We start from the raw sequence: 16,101 nt of genomic DNA on the forward strand, positions 1-16,101 counted from the left end.
GACAGTATGAATTGAGAATGGGTATTTCGGGATTCCTGGAATTTCGGGAAAACCGAGAATTTGTGCAAAAAAAAAATTGGAGCATTTGTTGTCCCAACTAAGTGGAATGTTTTGAAGGTGGAATGGTCAAAAACGCCTGCGAAATGAGGACTGTGAAAACTTTCCAGGAAGAGGTGAAAATAAGGATTTGGAGAACCGGGAATTCTGGGAATGCCTGGAATTTTTTTTTAAACTTGTACAATGCGAGTTTGATTGTCCAAGGTGAGTGGAGTGTGTGGATGATGGCACGGTTCCAATCAGGTGAGAAATGTGGGAATTGTGCAAGTTCGAAAAATGGCCCATTTATTTTCAATGGGAAAAATGGCCCGGAAATTTGTAAATTCTGGGTAATCAGGGATATTTTTTAGATACTCGAATGGTTCCGATCGGATGAAAACTGAGGCCTGCGGAATAATAATAATAATAATATTAATAATAATAATAAATAGATTATTTTTTGCTGTAGAATCTTATATGTGTGAATGCTTGAACATTCAGACATATAATAATAATAATAGCAATATTAATAGTAATATTAATAATAATAATAATAATACAATTAATAATAATAATACAATTAATAATAATAATATTCATACAAATTATAATACTACTAATAATAATTATTATAATAATAAATATATTACTTTTGGTGTAGAATCTTATATGTGTGAACGCTTGGACATTCACACATATAATAATAATATTAATAATAATAATAATTATTATCATTATAATATTGAGAATAATTATAATATTAAGAATAATAATAATTATAATAATACATAGATTAATTTTTGGTGTAGAATCTTATATGTGTGAATGCTTGGACAGTCACACATATAATAATAATAATAATACTAATAATAATAAATAGATACTTTTTTTGGTGTAGAATATCATTTGTGTGAATGGTTGGACAGTCACACATGTAAAAATAATCATATTAATAATAATGATAGTAATATTATTATGATTAATAATAATAATTATATTAATAGAATAATAATAATAATATAATAATGACAACAATGATATTAATAATAATAATAATAATAATAAAAAATAGATTAATTTTTGGTGTAGAATCTTATATGTGTGAATGCTTGGACAGTCACACATATAATAATAATAATAATAATAATAATAATAATAATCATAATAAATAGATACTTTTATTGGTGTAGAATATTATTTGTGTGAATGGTTGGACAGTCACACATGTAATAAGAATCATATTAATAATAATGATAGTAATATTATTATTATTAATAATAATAATTCTATTAATATAACAATAATAATAATATAATAATGGCAACAATTATATTAATAATAATAATAATAATAATAAATACAACATTTTTGGTGTATAATCTTATATATGTGAATGTCTGGACAGTCACACATATAATAATAATAATAATAATAATAATAATAATAATAATAATAATAATAATAATAATAAATAGATACTTTTATTGGTGTAGAATAGCATTTGTGTGAATGGTTGGACAGTCACACATGTAATAAGAATCATATTAATAATAATGATAGTAATATTATTATTATTAAAAATAATAATTATATTAATATAACAATAATAATAATATAATAATGACAACAATTATATTCATAATATTATTAATAATAATAATAATACATAGAACATTTTTGGTGTATAATCTTAGATATGTGAATGTCTGGACAGTCACACATATAATAATAATAATAATAATAATAATAATAATAATAATAATAATAATAATAATAATAAATAAAACATTTTTTGGTGTAGAATCTCATTTGTGTGAATAATTGGACAGTCACACATATAATAATATAAATAATAATAATATTAGTAATAATAATAACAACAACAACAATAATATAATAATAGATGATTTTTTGGTGTAGAATATTATATGTGTGAATGCTTGGACATTGTGAGTGTGTATGTGAGTGCGTGGAGTGCGTGTGTGTGTGCGTGCGTGTGTGTGCGTGAGTGCGTGTGTGTGTGTGTGTGTGTATAGAACATCCCCAGCTGACAAGAGGGGTCCATTGTGTGTGAGGTCCAGCACGATGAGAGCACAGAAGACACGTCATCTACCACCCACCTGCACCAGCTGCTGCTTGAGCTTCTGGATCTCACAGATGTTGAGCTCGCTCAGCAGGTCGTCCACCAGACTCGGCGCCGGACGGAAGAGCTCCTCTTCCTTGGACACGCGGTTGTCGTCGCTGAGCAGTTTACTAAAGCCGTTGTCGTAACCGTGCAGGGCCTCGTCGTTGTTGGGCTCGCTGGCGGCGTCGTCGTAGAACTTCAGCCCGTCCAGGGAGATGCAGAGAGGGCTGCGGGGGACAGCGCGTCAGTTTGGAGGCGGAGTCCGGCGGCGGCCGACGGCGGCCGACTCACCTGTTGTAGAGCGTGTCTCCGATGTTCATGTAGTGCGACAGCTCCTTCCTCAGGGACGCCTTCAGCTCCCGCTCGGTCTTGATGGTCTCCAGGGCTTCGCCCAGCTGACGCTCGGCGATCTCCTTCAGGCGGATGGCGTCCTCCAGCTGGCTGTTGAGGAACTGCGTGTCCTCCTCCAGACGGCGGATTTCGTGCTTCAAACCCTCAAACTCCACCTGAGCGGCAGAGGAACACGAGAGATGGAGTTCCTCTTTAGGTGCTTTATAATAACCCTCGACTGATAGGCTTTTTCAGGGCCGATACTGATACCGATTATTAGTTGTCAAAGAGGCCCATAAGCCAAATTTAGTGTTTAATTTCCTCCTGAAATATTGTCAACATTTAAATAAAAACCATTCTGGGCTCCTTTGCGTAGATTATAGCTGAGACATTTATCATTTCTTCCTGGGTGTTACAGAGTGTATGAGAATGTGTCAGCCGCCGCCTCACCTTCTTGACTTACGAACCCCGTTTCCATATGAGTTGGGAAATTGTGTTAGATGTAAATATAAACGGAATACAATGATTTGCAACCCATATTCAGTTGAATATGCTACAAAGACAACATATTTGATGTACAAATTGATAAACTTTTTTTTTGTGTGCAAATAATCATTAACTTTAGAATTTGATGCCATCAACACGTGACAAAGAAGTTGGGAAAGGTGGCAATAAATACTGATAAAGTTGAGGAATGCTCATCAAACACTTATTTGGAACATCCCACAGGTGAACAGGCAATTTGGGAACAGGTGGGTGCCATGATTGGGTATAAAAGTAGATTCCCCCCTCAACCCCGCCCACCTCAACCTCCTCATGCTCCACTCCAAGCAACGTTTGTAAGTTTTACGATATAACCAAAAAATTCTTACTTACTTAAACATGTGTGATGTCTGTCTTAGCTAATATGCTAACACGTTTACGAGTGTCTGTGTTAGTATTATTAACTCACAACGGCATTCTTTTTGTATTGTTTCATTTTCACAAGTAAATTCACCAAAACGTCACCGAGGAGTTATTGAGTCTGTTTAGCTGATTGGAGAGGGTCCATGACAATGACTTCTGTTTTGTTTGATCAGCCGTTTTACTGCCCTGTTACAGACACTGTTTGGAAACAATTCATGTAAATAAACATTTACAGAATATTTCTGTGTAAATAACTCATTTCACAACGTATATATCTGCCACTTATAGTCCAATGCGACTAATATATGGACAAATATTTTTTCCTTCTAAAATGTAGTGGGTGCATGCAAAATAGTGTAGTTTACAATAGTTTTTATTCTTTGTCCAGTTGTGCATCTCTCCTGTTCCTTCGAGTTTTTATGTGATTATGAACACCAAGGCCTCCTCACCTGGCTCTGTTTCAGCCCGGAGACTTGCTTCTGCAGCGAGATGTTCTCCTCCTCCAGCTCCGTGTAGTCCTGCAGCAGACGAGCCTCCCGGAACTTGTACTCCTTGATGTCGTCACGCAGCTGGTTCCTCTGGAGCTCCAGCATCTGGTTGCCCTGCGGAGGACGAGGACAACCTTGTCAGTGAGGACCTTGGCAAACCCCCATATGATATTTTTCATTAGGGCTCCCCTCAGTTTTGGTGAACGTTAAAGGTCCCAGGGACCCAAAAGGGTCTCAGTCATCAAACAAAAGTGTAATATTTGATGTGAAGTAATCGGAGCCTTAAATAAGTCAATAATTCATAACAACATTGATTTGTATTCATTATTATTTTTTGAGCAATGCCAAGTTTAGAAAACAATCACACTAAAGGTCCCAGGGACCCAAAAGGGTTTCAGTCATTAAAGTGTTGAAAATAAGTCATATATTAATATATATTTTTAACTTTCAACACTTAAATATATGTATAGATCAACTTCAGATCTATCCATTGCCAGAAAGTTTTTTTTTCTCCCCCCAAAAACCTTGTTTTTATTGAAAAGTCACAAAATGTGCAACATTTTCCCCCCAAAAAATTTCACAGTGGAATATTTGATGTGAAGTAATCGGAGCCTTAAATAAGTCAATAATTCATAACAACATTGATTTGGATTCATTATTATTTTTTGAGCAATGACAAGTTTAGAAAACAATCACACTAAAGGTCCCAGGGACCCAAAAGGGTCTCAGTCATTAAAGTGTTGAAAATAAGTCATATATTAATATATATTTTTTAAACTTTCAACACTTAAATATCTATAGATCAAATTCAGATTTATCCGTTGCCAGAAAGTTTTTTTTTCTCCCCAAAAAAACCTTGTTTTTATTGAAAAATCACAAAATGTGCAACATTTTCCCCAAAACATTTTTCACAGTGGAATATTTGATGTGAAGTAATCGGAGCCTTAAATAGGTCAATAATTCATAATATTGAATTTGATTCATTATTATTTTTCGAACAAGAAGTTTAAAAAAAAGGTCACCTGAATATTAGCAAGTATTAGTCGTATCGTTATTATAAGCGCTAACGCAGAGGAACTATTTAAGCAGAGCGAACTATGCTGCTATATTGACATATTGAGTCAGTCTTTCACCTGGATAGTAGAAGGTTGTGGACGTACACCCACAAGTTGGTCAACTTTGACATCCAACTTAGACCCGGAGATGGCCAGAAAGACCTTTTTTTTTTTTTTACCCTTTTCTGAGGATGATGATGAATTGTTGATGTAAAGGGGAATATATATAAACATCCCATCAGTCTTTATCCCAGTGAGAGCAGACATTGTACAGTAAGTGGTTGTTTTATTATGTTTGTGGGGATCCAAAAGGGTCCCACTCATACATCAAAATATAGTATTTTTACTTCGAACACTTAAATCTCTAGATCTCTATTTTTTATTATTTTTTTGAGCAATGACAGTTTTAAATAAAATTTAAAAAAAAACACCTGCATGGCAGGTTTGTGTTATTAGAGTCAACATTGCTACTTTTTCTCGTTACATCTCACGTATTTTTAATTTTATTCCACTTTTAAAAAATATTATTTTTAGAATGTGCTGTGGGCCATTCAAAAATCATCTGTGGGCCACAAATGGCCCGAGGGGCCGCACTGTGGACACCCCTGATCTAGCGGACCCTGAACAGAATGTTAATCAATTGAATGGAAAATGATGGAGTAAAAGAGGAGGGAAATACATGCAGCTTGTTGTCTTTCTAGATGGCAGAGAATCCTGCATTAATTATGAAAAAGCAGGAGACAAGAACAACATCCCCACCCCCACTCGTAAGCCTGAATCTAAAAGGAACTTCAAGAACCACCTTGTAAACAAACACCAACTGTGTTGGATCCATTAGTCTTCTCAAGTATTTCCTTTTGTTGTTAAAGAAGAAAACATTTGGCACCACCCTCCACCACGACTATAAATAGTATTATTTGTCTATAAAGTGTCTATAAACCCAAAACCTGTGAATTTGGCACGTTGTGTAAATGGTAAATAAAAACAGAATACAATGATTTGCAAATCCTTTTCAACTTATATTCAATTGAATAGACTCCAAAGACAAGATACTTTAACGTTCAAACTGGAAAACGTAGTTATTTTTTGCAAATATTAGCTAATTTGGAATTTGATGCCTGCAACATGTTTCAAAAAAGCTAGTACAAGTGGCAAAAAAGACTGAAAATGTTGAGGAATGCTCATCAAACACTTATTTGGACCATCCCACAGGTGAACAGGCTGATTGGGAACAGGTGGGTGTCATGATTGGGTATAAAAGCAGCATCCATGAAATGCTCAGTCATTCACAAACAAGGATGGGGCGAAGGTCACCACTTTGTCAACAAACGCGTGAGCAAATTGTCCAACAGTTTAAGAACAACATTTCTCAACGATCTATTTTGGGATCTACGGTCCGTAATATCATCAAAAGGTTCAGGGAATCTGGAGAAATCACTGCACGTAACATTGAATGCCCGTGACCTTGGATCCCTCAGGCGGCACTGCATCAAAAGGAGACATCAGTGTTTAAAGGATATCACCACATGGGCTCAGGAACACTTCAGAAAACCACTGTCAGTAACTACAGTTGGTCGCTACATCTGTTAGTGCAAGATAAAACTCTACTATGCAAAGCCAAAGCTATTTATCAACAACACCCAGAAACGCCGCCGGCTTCGCTGGGCCCGAGCTCATCTAAGATGGACTGGTGCAAAGTGGAAAAGTGTTCTGTGGTCTGACGAGTCCACATTTCAAATTGTTTTTGGAAACTGTGGACGTCGTGTACTCCGGACCAAAGAGGAAAAGAACCATCCGGATTGTTATAGGTGCAAAGTTGAAAAGCCAGCATCTGTGATGGTATGGGGGTGTATTAAACTATACACCTTTTTTTGACCGACCTAAAGCATTTGATACCGACAAATACAATTAAATGAAGTCAATAATCAATTCAAATCAAACGTTTTAACCTACAAACCCCGTTTCCATATGAGTTGGGAAATTGTGTTGGATGTAAATATAAACTGAATACAATGATTTGCAAATACTTTTCAACCCATATTCAGTTAAATGTACTACAAAGACAAGATATTTGATGTTCAAACTCACTTTTTGCAAATAATAATTAACTTAGAATTTCATGGCCGCAACACGTGCCAAAGTAGTTGGGAAAGGGCATGTTCACCACTGTGTTACATGGCCTTTCCTTTTAACAACACTCAGTAATCGTTTGGGAACTGAGGAGACACATTTTTTAAGCTTCTCAGGTGGAATTCTTTCCCATTCTTGCTTGATGTACAGCTTAAGTTGTTCAACAGTCCGGGGGTCTCCGTTGTGGTATTTTAGGCTTCATAATGCGCCACACATTTTCAATGGGAGACAGGTCTGGACTACAGGCAGGCCAGTCTAGTACCCGCACTCTTTTACTATGAAGCCACGTGATGTAACATGTGGCTTGGCATTGTCTTGCTGAAATAAGCAGGGGCGTCCATGGTAACGTTGCTTGGATGGCAACTTTTGTTGCTCCAAAACCTGTATGTACCTTTCAGCATTAATGGCGCCTTCACAGATGTGTAAGTTACCCATGTCTTGGGCACTAATACACCCCCATACAATCACAGATGCTGGATTTTCAACTTTGCGCCTATAACAATCCGGATGGTTCTTTTCCTCTTTGGTCCGGAGGACACGACGTCCACAGTTTCCAAAAACAATTTGAAATGTGGACTCGTCAGACCACAAAACACTTTTCCACTTTGTATCAGTCCATCTTAGATGAGCTCAGGCCCAGCGAAGCAGACGGCGTTTCTGGGTGTTGTTGATAAACGGTTTTCACCTTGCATGGGAGAGTTTTAACTTGCACTTAGAGATGTAGCAACCAACTGTAGTTACTGACAGTGGGTTTCTGAAGTGTTCCTGAGCCCATGTGGTGATATCCTTTACACATTGATGTCGCTTGTTGATGCAGTACAGCCTGAGGGATCGAAGGTCACGGGCTTAGTTGCTTACGTGCAGTGATTTCTCCAGATTCTCTGAACCCTTTGATGATATTACGGACCGTAGATGGTGAAATCCCTAAATTCCTTGCAATGGTTGGTTGAGAAAGGTTTTTCTTAAATTGTTCAACAATTTACTCACGCATTTGTTGACAAAGTGGTGACCCTCGCCCCATCCTTGTTTGTGAATGACTGAGCATTTCATGGAATCTACTTTTATACCCAATCATGGCACCCACCTGTTCCCAATTTGCCTGTTCACCTGTGGGATGTTCCAAATAAGTGTTTGATGAGCATTCCTCAACTTTATCAGTATTTATTGCCACCTTTCCCAACTTCTTTGTCACGTGTTGCTGGCATCAAATTCTAAAGTTAATGATTATTTGCAAAAAACAAAAAATGGTTATCAGTTTGAACATCAAATATGTTGTCTTTGTAGCATATTCAACTGAATATGGGTTGAAAATGATTTGCAAATCATTGTATTTCGTTTATATTTACATCTAACACAATTTCCCAACTCATATGGAAACGGGGTTTGTGCAAAACAAAATGAATTAAACCATTTGTGCAGATTTATGTTATGAATCCAATGAAGGAAGTCGGGAATAATGAAGCATGATACTGATAAAGCCTGTTCCTGGGGTCACACAGCATCACACTGTGCCCCCCCCCCCTATTTCAACATGAAGGAGCCCAAACATTTGTCATCTCGGCCAGAAGCCAAGACGTCACTTTGAGCTGCTCAAAACCAACAGGTGTGGTCAGGTGACACAGACGGTGATGTCATCGCCTGTGTGTGTGTGTGTGTGTGTGTGTGTGTGTGTGTGTGTGTGGCAGACAGACTAACAGCACAGCATTATTAGCCAACTAATCTCTTTGCTACCTTTTGTCTACGTTACAAAAAGTTCTGACAACCTCACTCAGTTGATCAACAATACCGTATTTTTCGGAGTATTAGTCGCACCGGAGTATAAGTCGCACCTGCCGAAAATGCATAATAAAGAAGGAAAAAAACATATATAAGTCGCACTGGAGCCCGGCCAAACTATGAAAAAAACTGCGACTTATAGTCCGAAAAATACGGTATGTCTTAAAGGGGAACTGCACTTTTTTATGCATTCTATGTTGTAAATAAACTCTAGCAAAAGTCAGCTACACTCTACTACGCCCAAAAACCCAATAATAAACATCCAAAAAGCGCCAACATAACTCCATTTACAGTACATGTCGTGATCTGAATATTAACAAGTATTAGCGATATTATTATTATAAGGGCTAACACAGAGGGACTACTTTTAGCAGAGCTAACTAGCTTATGCTATACTGACATATTGAGCTGCTGCATCGCCTCTGAGTTGATGAAAGTTAATTCTAGATCATGTCTCTCACCTGGATAGTAGAAGGTTGTGGACGTAAACCCACAAGTTGGTCAACTTTGACATCCAACTTAGACCCGGAGATGGCGAGACAGACCATTAACCATTTGTGAGAATTATGATGAATTGTTGATGTAAAGGGGAAGATATAAACATCCCGTCAGTCTATGTCCCAGTTAGAGCAGACATCGTACAGTAAGTGGTTGTTTTATTATGTTTGTACATCTTGTTTAGCACTGAGCAATACTGCTCCATGATGCTTAGTGTTTGACATCTAAAACTTGTAGATCATCTTCCTTATATTCAGGATCAAAAATAAAAGTTGCTGGATCATCGTTTGTCCCAAAGTAGTCTTTGTTGTCTTTTATCAAGTTTGCCATGATTAGTAGTCTTGTTGTTGTTGAAAGGGAAGTGAGCGTTGTGATGAGTCTGTGAAATGAATACTTAAAATGATCAAAATATGTACATATTACATATTATGAATGTTACCAGATACTACATATATACTTAAGAGTATGATCAAAATATGTAAATATTACATGTTATTATGAATGTTACCAGATACTACATATATACTTAGAGTATAATAATAATAATAATACCTGGGATTTATATAGCGCTTTTCTAAGTACCCAAAGTCGCTTTACATGTAGAACCCATCATTCATTCACACCTGGTGGTGGTAAGCTACTTTCATAGCCACAGCTGCCCTGGGGTAGACTGACGGGAGCGTGGCTGCAATTTGCGCCAACGGCCCCTCCGACCACCACCTATCATTCATCATTCCATTCACCGGTGTGAGTGGCACCGGGGGCAAAGGGTGAAGTGTCCCGCCCAAGGACACAACGGCAGCGATTTTTGAATGGTAAGAGGCGGGGAGCGAACCTGCAACCCTCAGGTTTCTGGCACGGTTGCTCTACCCACTACGCCATGCCGCCCCAGTATGATCATAATATGTAAATATTACATGTTATTATGAATGTTACTACATTATATATATACTTACAGTATGATGAGAATACAAAATAGTACATGTTATTATGAATGTTACTACATTACATATATACTTATAGTATGATGAAAATATGTAAACATTAGATGTTATTATGAATGTTACTACATTACATATATACTTACAGCATGATGAAAATGTGTAAATATTACATGTTATTATGAATGTTACTACATTCCATATATACTTACAGCATGATGGAAATAAGTAAATATTACATATGATGAATGTTACTACATTACATATATACTTACAGCATGATGGAAATAAGTAAATATTACATATGATGAATGTTACTACATTACATATATACTTACAGTATGATGAAAATATGTAAATATTACATGTTATTATGAATGTTACTACATTCCATATATACTTACAGCATGATGGAAATAAGTAAATATTACATATGATGAATGTTACTACATTACATATATACTTACAGCATGATGGAAATAAGTAAATATTACATTATGTAATATTTACTTATTTCCATCATGCTGTAAGTATATATGTAATGTAGTAACATTCATCATATGTAATTTACATATGATGAATGTTACTACATTACATATATACTTACAGTATGATGAAAATATGTAAATATTACATGTTATTATGAATGTTACTACATTACATATATACTTACAGTATGATGACAATATGTAAATATTACATGTTATTATGAATGTTACTACATTACATATATACTTATAGTATGATGACTATGTAAATATTAAATGTTATTATGAATGTCACTACATTACATATATACTTACAGCATGATGGAAATAAGTAAATATTACATATTATGAATGTTACTACATTACATATATACTTACAGTATGATGAAAATATGTAAATATTAAATGTTATTATGAATGATACTAGATACTACATATATACTTACAGCATGATGGAAATAAGTAAATATTACATATTATGAATGTTACTACATTACATATATACTTACAGTATGATGAACATATGTAAATATTACATGTTATTATGAATGTTACTACATTACATATATACTTATAGTATGATGAAAATATGTAAATATTACATGTTATTATGAATGTTAATACATTACATATATACTTACAGCATGATGAAAATGTGTAAATATTACATGTTATTATGAATGTTACTACATTACATATGTATATACTTACAGCATGATGGAAATAATATTACATATTATGAATGTTACTACATTACATATACACTTACAGTATGATGAAAATATGTAAATATTAAATGTTATTATGAATGTTACTAGATACTACATATATACTTACAGCATGATGGAAATATGTAAATATTACATATTATTATGAATGTTATTACATCACATATACAGTATACTTACAGTATGATGAAAATATGTAAATATTACATGTTATTATGAATGTTACTAGATACTACATATATACTTACAATGTGGATATAAAACCTTGAGGGAGGTTTATGGATGTTTTTTAAATTGTTGTGCAGGCAAAATAGAGCAACTCCCATTGTCAGCATGGTTAGCTGACTCTTGTTAGTGTTTATTTACGATTTAGCATGCATGAAAAAATAAAAACAGATGTGTTCTTGTCTCACATAAGGATTGGGAATAAAAGACAAAGACTGGTAAATATTAGTGAATACAAATCACTAATCACTTACCACTAAAAACGTTTATTTACAAACAACAACGCTGACAAACAAGAAAAAAGTGAAATTGAAGATAAAGATTTTGCGGCGAAGATGGTTGCTTTTGGCATCGTCAGATGTCGTCTGAATATGTTGCATGTCAAGGTTGTGACCTTTGAACCTTGACTCCACAGCCTGTGTCACAAAGTGGGCGGGGCCACACGGCCTGACAGAAGGCCATTGAAGTGAGTGTAGGGGTGAGGAGATAGCGAGGTGTGGCGACCTCCTGCCAGCTGCTCACACACACGTGGTCACCACGGCAACAGCGTTTGATAGTAGCCACGAGGTAAGAGATGTTCAAGTATGCATGGCAGAGCAGCTGGGCCACAAAGTGCTGCAGATGTCTGCCAACATCTCCGCTCAGAAGGGCTCCAATAATTGCTTCAATCCGCCCAAAGCCGGGCGTTATTTCGGCGTGTGTTTAAGCGGCTGGCAGCAACACTTCAACGTTCAACAGCTCGGCTGCTCGTACAGTTTCTAAGTGTCGGGATTAAAGCCAGAGCGGATTACAGACCTTCTCGTTCGTCTTTTGTCGAAGCAAAACTGCACTTTTTGAGGAACTTAGACCACCATCCACAATCTTTCCGTGAGTCAAGAACTTTCTGTGCCTTCTAAAGAGTGAAAAACTGCTTGCACAAGGCGGCTAACAATGCGATTCCATTATTTTGCCTAAAAATCACTCTAAAAATCATCAAATCAATATCCTACAATGCTTTCTTTATAAGCTACATTGTTATTGTAAGAAAGTGTGTCTAGACACACTTTCATAAAGACATATTCCTTTATGCACTTAACAGTGTTTGTAGGTCATTTGGACAAAAGGGCAGACGCCTACACAAGTGTCCACGGGTAAAGTGCACGTGTGAGTCTATTAAAATGTTTCCACGTGATTGATTAGGATCTGTTGACGCAGCACACAAACATCCTTTTGTCAACCAGGCCTCGGGCTCACATCAAAAACTGACACTTTGGTTTTCTGGCTGAAAGCTGACACAAGACGTGACTTTTGGGGTTGATGGGAAATGTGGCAGGATTATTTGTGGGGTTCTGTCTGAGCCTTGAAGGGGAACTGCATTCTATTTTTGGAATGGTGTTTATCATTCACCATCCTTAAGACAGGAACAGATGTTTTTCTATTTTTTATGCATTCTAAGTCGTAAATAAACGCTAGCAAAAGTCGCTCTATTTCGCTTATAAAGTGCTCTAAATAAACATCCAAAAACCTCCATCATGGTTTTATTTACAACACTAAGTATATATGTAGTATCTAGTAACATTCATAATAACATGTCATATTTACATATTTTCATCATGCTGTAAGTATATATGTAATGTAGTAACATTCATAATAACATGTAATATTTACATATTTTCATCACACTGTAAGTATATATGTAATGTAATAACATTCATAATAACATGTCATATTTACATATTTTCATCATACTGTAAGTAAATATGTAATGTAGAAACATTCATAATAACATGTAATATTTACATATTTTCATCATACTGTAAGTACATATATAATGTAGTAACATTCATAATAACATGTCAAATTTACATATTTTCATCATACTGTAAGTATATATGTAATAAAGTAACATTCATAATAATATGTATTATTTACAGATTTCCATCATACTGTAAGTATATATGTAATGTAGTAAGATTCATAATAACTTGTCCTTTTTACATATTTTCATCATACTGTACGTATGTATATATGTAATGTAGTAACATTCATAATATGTATTTTCAGATTTTCATCATACTGTAAGTATATATGTAATGTAGTAACATTCATAATAACTTGTCATATTTACATATTTTCATCATGATGTAAGTATATATGTAATGTAGTAACATTCATAATAACAAATAATATTTACACATTTTCATCATACTATAAGTATATATGTAGTATCTAGTAACATTCATAATAACATGTAATATTTACATGTTTTCATCATACTGTAAGTATATATGTAATGTAGTAACATTCATAATAACATGTAATATTTACATATTTACTACTCAGTGGCCTAGTGGTTAGAGTGTCCGCCCTGAGATCGGTAGGTTGTGAGTTCAAACCCCGGCCGAGTCATATCAAAGACTATAAAAATGGGACCCATTACCTCCCTGCTTGGCACTCAGCATCAAAGGTTGGAATTGGGGGTTAAATCACCAAAAATGATTCCCGGGCGCGGCCACCACTGCTATGTAATGTAGTAACATTCATAATATGTATTATTTACAGATTTTCATCATACTGTAAGTATATATGTAATGTAGTAACATTCATAATAACTTGTTATATTTACATATTTTCATCATGCTGTAAGTATATATGTAATTTAGTAACATTCATAATAACAAGTAATATTTACATATTTTCATCATACTATAAGTATACATGTAGTATCTAGTAACATTCATAATAACATGTAATGTTTACATATTTACTACTCAGTGGCCTAGTGGTTAGAGTGTCCGCCCTTGCTGCTCCCCTCACCTCCCAGGGGGTGATCAAGGGTGATGGTTGTGTGTGACAATCATTGGCACTTTAACATTTACTTTATTTCCATCATGATGTAAGTGTCTATGTAATGTAGTAACATTCATAATAACATGTCATATTTACATATTTTCATCATTTTAAGTATTAATTTCACAGACGCATCACAACGTTTACTTTTCCTTCAACAAGACTACTAAACATGGCAGACTTAATGAGAGACAACAAAAACTACTTTGGGACAAATTATGATCCAAAAACTTCTATTTTTGAGCCTGAATATAAGGAAGATGATCTACAAGTTTTAGAAGCTGTGTGCTAAACAGATGCAGCTTTAGTCAAACACTAAGCATCATGAAGCAGTATTGCTAAGAGCTAAACAACTTATACAAACATAATTAAACAATCACTTACTGTACAATGTCTGCTGTCAATGGGATAAAGACTGATGGGATGTTTATATATTCCCCTTTACATCAACAATTCACCATTTTTCGTGTCTTTCTGGCCTAAATTGGATGTCAAAGTTGGCCAACTTGTCAGATTATGTCCACAACCTTCTACTATCCAGGTGAGAGGCATGATTTATCATCTAGAATTCACTTTCACCAACTCAGAAGCGATGCAGCAGCTCAATATGTCAAAATAGCAGAGTAGTTCCTCTGTGTTAGCGCTTGTAATAACAATTATCACTAATACTTGTTAAAAATCAGGTCAGGTCATGTAAATTGAGTATTGCTGGCACTTTTTGGGTGTTTTTTTTTTTTTTGGGTGCAATAGCGTACTCCTATTAGCTGCATTGTTAGCCACCTCATACTTGCTGTATTTTATGATTTATAATACATAAAACAATTGTGAATGACAGGCAACATTCCAAAAACAGTGCAGTTCCCCTTTAAGGGATACAAACATAATATTGTTTATAAGTGAAGTAGATTTAGCAGAAGTTTGTACAGTAGTTGAAAGTACTTCTACAGCAAGTTGAAATCCAAATGTTGATCACCGTCAACCATTTGTGCTCCTGCAGTAATAATAATACTCATAAAAAGGTGAAATAAGGTTTTTCATCTCCAGCTCAAATGTTCAATTCTTATTGCCCTGTTCTCCGTCAGCCCTCAGGCTCCCACTAGACAGGAGAGGACTGTCTGGGCTCCAGTTGCACCAGAACTAATACTTGGACACCCCCAAAGCCTGTGAGGACTCCTGTTACATTGGCTTTACCTTAGATGTTGAGAAGTGGGAACAAAAGATGACTCATTCGACGACCCGACTGACCTTTTCACGCCAAAGTCAGGCACGCAATTTTAAATTCAGCATTTGCAGCCATCTTGTTTTGCTACTTGAACACTAAAAGCAAAATGCTTGAATGTCAAATAATGATAATGGCCTGCAAATTAAAAAGAATGGTGGTGGAGAAAAAAACCAACAACACCCGGAACACATTTCTTATCACGATTGTGAACTGATCCAAAGAATCAAATTTCAAAGACGACTTTTTTCACCAAATACATTGCGATAGATAGGTTAGGACTTTATTGTCATTGCACAAGTACACAAAACTATGTTTTCAGCACAA

At 35.4% G+C, this 16,101-nt stretch overlaps 1 protein-coding gene across 1 annotated transcript in view; it reads right to left on the minus strand.

Moving 5' to 3' along the window:
- LOC133570790 (protein bicaudal D homolog 2) overlaps positions 1-16,101 on the minus strand; it is a 108,732-nt gene that overhangs the window by 23,089 nt on the left and 69,542 nt on the right. The window contains exons 3-5 of the mRNA XM_061923508.1: positions 3,847-3,999; positions 2,453-2,667; positions 2,157-2,388 (exon numbers count right to left, since the gene is read on the minus strand). Coding sequence (XP_061779492.1) covers positions 2,157-2,388; positions 2,453-2,667; positions 3,847-3,999 — 600 coding nt within the window. The remainder of the gene's footprint in view (positions 1-2,156; positions 2,389-2,452; positions 2,668-3,846; positions 4,000-16,101) is intronic.

Source organism: Nerophis lumbriciformis, linkage group LG01, assembly GCF_033978685.3.
Source record: "Nerophis lumbriciformis linkage group LG01, RoL_Nlum_v2.1, whole genome shotgun sequence".
In the NCBI taxonomy this organism is placed as follows: domain Eukaryota; kingdom Metazoa; phylum Chordata; class Actinopteri; order Syngnathiformes; family Syngnathidae; genus Nerophis; species Nerophis lumbriciformis.